Source organism: Montipora capricornis, chromosome 3, assembly GCF_036669925.1.
Source record: "Montipora capricornis isolate CH-2021 chromosome 3, ASM3666992v2, whole genome shotgun sequence".
Lineage (NCBI taxonomy): Eukaryota > Metazoa > Cnidaria > Anthozoa > Scleractinia > Acroporidae > Montipora > Montipora capricornis.
Genome location: NC_090885.1, coordinates 17,626,602 through 17,634,101, shown reverse-complemented (window position 1 = coordinate 17,634,101; position 7,500 = coordinate 17,626,602). Strand labels below are relative to the sequence as shown.

At 37.6% G+C, this 7,500-nt stretch overlaps 2 protein-coding genes across 3 annotated transcripts in view; both read right to left on the bottom strand.

Moving 5' to 3' along the window:
• The window catches only part of LOC138042466 (uncharacterized), a 25,790-nt gene extending 21,333 nt beyond the window's left edge, over positions 1 to 4,457 (bottom strand). The window contains exons 1-2 of the mRNA XM_068888365.1: positions 4,316 to 4,457; positions 2,891 to 3,180 (exon numbers count right to left, since the gene is read on the bottom strand). Of these exons, the coding sequence (XP_068744466.1) occupies positions 2,891 to 3,171 (281 nt within the window). The 5' untranslated portion in view covers positions 3,172 to 3,180; positions 4,316 to 4,457. The remainder of the gene's footprint in view (positions 1 to 2,890; positions 3,181 to 4,315) is intronic.
• The window catches only part of LOC138042467 (uncharacterized), a 244,564-nt gene that overhangs the window by 149,602 nt on the left and 87,462 nt on the right, over positions 1 to 7,500 (bottom strand). The gene's annotated exons all lie outside the window — the stretch shown is intronic.

The window sequence follows — 7,500 nt, the reverse complement described above, 5'->3', positions numbered from 1 at the left end:
GGATAAATCGTTAAAAAATCTTTATTTTTAGTGGTTATTTGAACATAAAAGATGCAATGCTTGGCGAGAAATAATATTTTTGTTGATATTTGAAAGAAGAAAAATTTCGCAGGAATCAGGACGCGGTGAAAATGAGTTACAGTGTGTAACAAATTTGCATACGTGCGTTGAAATGTGATCCGCTAGGAGACTTGAATTTTATTTCTCTGACAAATGATTTTGTCATAGTAGTGTAAAATGAAGTTTATTTAGTAAGGCAACAATATTTCTTTAACTTCCTGGTTAATCCAATTTATTGCTACCAATTACTAGTGCGAAGATTGTTTACGTGGAACTCACGCTTTTTGCGAATTTTGAGTGTCACGAAATTACATCATGTTGCGTGACAAATATCCCTTTACCCTAACACAAAAACATTCAGATAGTAACAAACTTCATATTTATTAACCATTTCTTCTGCTTTTGTGCTTGTCAGCATTGTGATTTGCGATAATTCGCAAGTCTGTTTTTGTATCGCATAGATGTTCGGCTCATCCTCGGGGTAAAAACCTGTAAAACTCGCAGATGACGTAACACAAAGGAAAACAAAAGAGGCAAAAAAACATCAAACAATAACGTAACCCTACCACGAGCTAACAAACAAAGAAAATTTTTCACAGGTTTTTGCACCGAGGTAAACCCAGATGTTCAGATTTTCAATTACATGGCCGCTCAACCTCGCGATTGTGTAAATAGTTCACCCTGAAGTCACAATAGATACGTTTCTCAGAAACCCAACAAAGAAGGCTTCCTGACCCGACAGGTGAAATGTAAATATTCAGTTAAATATTACAACAAAATTAAAAAAACCAAAGACGGTCGTTTTACTCTGAAAACAACGAATGATTAACATTATTTCCCTTAGTTCATTCGGTTGACACAAGGTGATCACGTTCACCTTTACTCAAGAGCGTGTTTGTTATCTTTAAACTGAATTTATTACCAAAGCTTAAAAAAATAAAAGACCTCAAAATGGGACAGGATATTACAAAATAATTGAAGGTGTGAACGTGTGAGCCAATGGGCCTCTGTTGGCGCGACATGTGGGTGACCCTCAAATGAACTCAAGGACTCCCCGCCCCCCCCCCCGCCAACTTGAAAATATTAACGTAACCCTGCAGTTCAATACCACCCAATTCAGTGCCTTCTGTTTTTGTGTAACACGTGCCACAGGCAACCCAGTGTACGCTTTTTTTAGAGCGTCTTGTTTGCCTGAAGACTGTGCAGAGTTGAGTACAAAATAAATGTAAATTGCCAGACAACTGAGATGCGACTTCAGTAAACATTGTGATGCATTCAAGGCGTTCGATTCCTTTTAAACCCGTACAGAATTTGCCATTTGATTTCAGTGTTGTACATAACACCACAGTAAATAGCCAAATAACATTAGAAACAAAGCTCACTTTGTGATATCCGAGGCCAAAAGATGCAATTGTTGTCGAAGACCATTACTCGTCGCTTTGAACATTCCACATGTTTATTTTCACCGCCTGTCTTGTTTATCCAATTGACTTTCCATTATTGAGCGCCATAAGGGTATATTTTATTTAAAGATCCACTAAAACGCCATTCGCGTTACAATGACTTTCGACGCCATTGGAGGTTAATTAAATTTTCTTCTGTGACCACCGGATATAATTTACGCATTTCTACTATTCCCTGAAACTGCCTAAACATACGCGCAGAAGACTCTACGCACAAAGACACTACTTACCAGCAAAGGGATAGGGAAGACTTTTCCTGACACGGAAAAGAAAAAAAAGAATAATAACAAAAAGAAGAACGAGAACAAGAACAAGAACAAAACCACGAAATTCCACCCATTTTCCGACTAGGATTGCCATACATTACCTGCAGAAGTCATAGCATTCAACACAACTTTTCAGATTCAATACAACCCCAGTCATACTGGTAATGCACATGGAAGTTGCACAATAGATTTTGCTTACTGTATGTCTTTGTTAAGTGCTCTCCAAAATTTGATCTTTTATATTTTGACAATTGGGTGCATATTTCTGTATTTAAATTACAACAAATGGTATATTTTAAATATTTGATTATCGTGCTATGGATTCATTTGGCATGGCCAAGGAACTTGTGTACTTCTGACAGTACAGACTTCGAATAAACTAACAGAGTATTTTCAAGTGTCGAGATATTGTGCATATCTTCACGTGTCGCGCCGGGACAAAGTGACCTTTACGTGCATCACTGCACGAAAGGTTGTTCATCTTGGAGAGATGTTTTTACATTTCACCTTCATTTCTCTTTCAATTTTTTCTGCATGCACAAAAGATGTTTCGATGAGTCATTTCGTTTCATTTTAAACCGTTCAATTAGCCTTAACTTTCCTTTCTCAAAAACTGAGCAAAAATACCCATCGATTAGCAAAAAACGATGTGCTTATCCATTTTGGAATACACTATTTTTACCTCGTTTCCATGGTCCAGTGGTCATTGCCACCACCTACAATCAAGATGACCGGGTCAGGGTATTCACTACATACACATTCGAACATCATGAAAAGCGCAATGTAAGGCCGATGTGAGAAGGGGAGACTTCTCTCTCGTCTTTTCTTTAGTGCTAAATTAACCATACACCACTGTATTTTCGCAGGCCCGAGTTTAGGCTAATTGTAGCCTCTTGTTTTCTGTACTTTACCGAAACTTCTACTCTGGACAATAACTCTCCGTTTTTACTAACACCACCTTCTAGCCTGTCCTCCAGCCCATAACGTTTTTCAAGGTTAGTTGCCAGAGTCCGTGGTCCTTGAAAATGCCTGGGCAAAATGGCTTAACAAACAACTCACACAAATCATTACAACTAAATTCCTTTATAAACAAACACATACCTGGCCGCTGGAGGAGCACTCCCTTTTTCGATCAGTTGCTCTTTCGTTATCTTTGATTCGACGTCTTTCAGAAAGTCCTTTTCGTCGCTGTCCACATATTTTTCCAGGCCATCAAGAATTATGATTTCCTTCTTCCCAAAGGGACGCTTCCAAATCGATCTTTTTCGTTTGACTAACAGAGCTAAAGGTTTTGCTGTCTTTGAATGTCCATGCAACAGTGGTAAGAAGTTAGCATCACCAAAGTTCTCCTTAGAAAACTTATAAAGCAGCTTCTCAATCATGATCTCAAACTGAAATTGAAATTGTCATCGGAATCATTGTAGTGTCTCTAAGACGTCCTTAGTGAGTTCGCTGGAAGCAAATTCAAGATCTCGTAAAACAGGAGCGAAACGATGGTTGCTAACTTTTTCCAGAGTAAGTCTGATTACTTTTAAATATATTGGAGGCCAAACAATTCCAAATATTTCCGTGTAATTGGAGCTTACATGGAGCTTTTACAAAGCTCCATAAACGGTAGCTATACTAACATCTAATAACCAAAGTGCTCCAAGTGTCTGTATCTAGCCAAACCTTATTTGTTGTGGGAACTGGAGAGTCAAATATACCAAATTCTTCAAGGGGCGCTTCAATGAAGGATTCTTAAGGCGCTGTTACACTGTGAAATGGTTCGTGCAACTTGTCTCGCATTGTTTAGGCGACATTGTGGCGGGACAAGTTGCGCGAAACGTTTCACAGTGTAACACCCTGCATCGGCCAAAATAGTTGCAAGAGCCGTTGCCAAACGTAGAATTAAGTTCTAGTTTTCGTGCAACTTATCCAGCAACGATTTTGGCCGTTGCAAGGTGTGCTACACTGTGAAATGTTTCGTGCAACTCGTCTCGCCACAATGTCGCTAAAACAATGCGAGACAAGTTGCACGAAACATTTCCCATTGTAGCAGCGCCTTTAGTACAATTATAGCGGCGTGGCTGGAGTTTGGATATTTCAGGTGGCACGTTCGAGAGTGTTTTTAACGTGACATTAGTTTCTGTCCTCCCTCTATCATCTATCCTATCTGTATCTCATCTGTAAGAAGAAAACAGCAACGAAATTATGCTTGGGTCACGCTTTAATTCATACATCATAAGCGGGATATGGAAGCAGGGGCAAAGTTTCGCTCGGTACAATGGGGGAGCTATCATATCTGAAATTTAAGTTTTAGGTCCTTCGTTGCCTGGCGTGTTACCTACAGATGTCGATGAACTTCCTCAAAAAGAATGACAAGTTAGAATAAGAGGATTTTCATTTCTTTTCCGACAAGCAGCAGCACGTCGTTTGCCGTTTAGCCGGTTTCATGTAATTTCTCTATTATTTACAAAGCCTTAGTGAACTCAGTTGGCGCAACTTGGGTATAGAAGTATTTGTAGAAAATTAGAAAATACTTACTGCAAATGTACTTGCAATCGCCGAGACAGTTATTTCTTTACGATCTAACAGTGCCAACGCTGTTGTTCAGTTCCCAGAGAATAAACTTCAAGGATTCGACACAGGAAGAATCAGGATGGAGTGATATTACCAGATATGGAGATGGAACCGGATGTTTCGTTTCGCTTTGGAACGTTTCAGTTTCCAAAGGATCGTGATCGGACAAAACGGGTATCATGACAATATCTATGTATCGTGCTATAAATGGCGGCTTACGCGCAGTTATCATTCCTGCCAGAATAAAACACTTTCAGTTTGGAAAGTTGCGAGTCATTTCGATTTATCCAAGAGCAAGAATGGCGCTCAGAGAAGTTTTTCTCCGGGTATTCCGGTTTCCCTCTTGCTCAAATACCATCCTATGGTTTGATAGTTGTTTTAGTTTGATACAGAATTCCCAAGTAGTGCTCAAGCCTGCAGAGTTGACACTTAAATAATGTTAACAAGAAGCTCTAAGTAGCCTATACTCATGCGCTGCCAGGTTATTTGTGCTTTTGTTGACAGTTTAATAATAATAATAATAATAATAATAATAATAATAATAATAATAATAATAATAACTTTATTGTACACTACAAAAAAAGGTATATAGGTGTTACAAGAATCTATTTGAGAGAAGTTGCTCTTTATCACGTATACGTTCATTGACCTGCACTTTTCATCTTTATTTGGATGAGTCTGTTTTTTTATGGGTCCATAGACCTGTACTTTTCAAAACAATTTGAAGGAAGTTCTTATTTTTTCTCTGGGTCCATTGGGCTGTAAATTTCTCTCTTCTTTCTTCCAGTTTGCTGCAATTTCTGAAGTAGATTTATGCTTTCTCGTTATTTGTTTCCTTTCTATATTTGATAATTCACATAAACACCTAAGAAATGCAACCTCATGGTTTGTTTCAAAACAATTAAATTTACTTTGTATAATAGAACAAAAGAGATCAATAACAGAATCTACATTTGAAAATACTTTTGTTACATTTTTTGGTTCAGAATCATTGTATACAAAAACGTGGTAACTCATCTTTTGCTTTGCATACCACTGGAAAACACAACTAATGCAGTAGCTAGAAATTCACATCAAAAAGCCTGTGCTGCTTCCCTTAATATCCAAAATGACAGTTTTAAGCTGTTGTTTACTGGGAACCACATTACAAGATAAACTTCCCTGACATCTTGCTCTATGAATAACTTTTACATGGCCAGCGGCCTACGTCTAATTTCTTTTGAAAACCAGAAAGAAAAACATATTTTGCTGGAGTAACATTTTTGATAAATTGCTCTTCCATTCTCAATGATACTATCAACTGTTTGAGAGGTGCAATAGTTACAAGACTTTTGAGGTGGAAAAACAAATAGAATAAAATGACACAGCAGAACATTCTTTGCAAGAACAAAGATAAACATCATTTAAGTGCTCCTAGGGTCTAAAATTTTGGTTTCGAACATATAATGAATGAACACTGCTTCCACTGTTGCTTTACATTTTAATAATGTTAACACATTTTAATCTCATAAGTAACAGATGTTTGTGCACATATATTCTGAAAATGTTGTACCAAATTCATTAATGAATCTATTTCAATTGAAGTACATGTTGCAAATGGGTCCCATACCTAATAAATCTCTGCCATGAGAGTAAAAAATTTTACACTTCCCATTAGGCAGACAGTATATTGCTGTGTAAAGTTCAAGTGTTAAAATATATGAATGATAATTATCCATGAGCAAAGAATCAAAGGCAGCTAACATTGATATAACATAAGGAAAGTCTGAAATTATAGATCGTTTTCACGTGACGTCATCATTTTCTAAAATCCAAAACTAAAGAGCCACGAAAGTTTTTATCCTCATCAGGCATAAGAGGGGGTAAATTTGTATCCATTTGCAATTTTAAAGCTCAATAGCGTGCTTCGTTTGGAAACCAGAGCATTTTGAATTTCTGAGTTATAGCGGTGCGTGGCACGAGGCGACGATCAAGTTTATTGAGAAATATATATTTATCTCATGGTTTTGAGCCTTTTTAGAATTTAAAGCATTAGGAAAAGTGCTCAAGTAAATAGCTGTCTGTTCAGTACAGATGATCACTCGCCTAGATAGCCAAAGTAAGTAACAGATGTTGACACTATTTTCCGGCCGCCATATTGGTGCACCAACATGGCGTTTTCATACTGGGCTCTGTAAATTTCTGCGAAACATTTCGACGAATATCTGAAGTTTGGGGAAACGCACGGGCCTAAAACTTGGAGAAGTGTATTCTTCATTTATCTTCTACAACATCACGAATTCTTGACTTTTTCCACTGGATGGTTTTCGATTTATTTTTTTATTTCGTGACAGTGAAAACGATCTATAAGAAGTGCACTATTTAGCAAACCACTATAACTATCACTGTATGCCAACTGATGCAGATTAATGTAGCTTAAGTTGTAACCATAACAGGCAAATCTGTCAAAATAGAAGTCCCTGTTTGCATGATTGTGAAAAAGCTGAATACATATTATTCCCAATGTTTTATATAATTTGAACTAAGTCAGCTGAAGAGGTTATTGGATTCCTGAAATTTTAAACAAGTGCCGACAGAGACATTGCCACACGTTGTGTGCCTGCATTTGCCGTACCAAATACTTCAACATTACCTTGACTGTATGGTGCGGCAATAGTTTTAGTTGGATCAACAATTCCTGGACCTGGCTTGTTTGTACGTCATTTGCGAGTCGAATTAACTCAGGAATGTAAAAGCGATACAAATAGATCTTTGTAAAGCCACGGATGATAATTTGTTACATCTAATAAATGTGAACCAAACTTTTCAATACTGGCAAATAAATGGCCTCTAAGTAAAACAAAAGTAAGACAGAAAACCAGAATTTCCCCTTGAAGCATCCTCTAAATTTCTTTGCCACCAAATAAACAGAATGAATGTCAACGACTAGTCTGTATTGTTGAAAGAATTCCTCATTTTAACTTCGTCGCATGCCCATACTGACAATAACAGTAGTTCTAAGAACAGTTCAGATTGCTAAAAGTCGGATCAGTTTTTCTCAGGTATTCTCAGCTTCGCTCAAAGATCATTAGGAGCTGAGATGACCGGCATGTTGATGGAGATCAGTTTGAATGACCTTTATGTCGATCCCCGCTCTCGTGCAAAGTGTT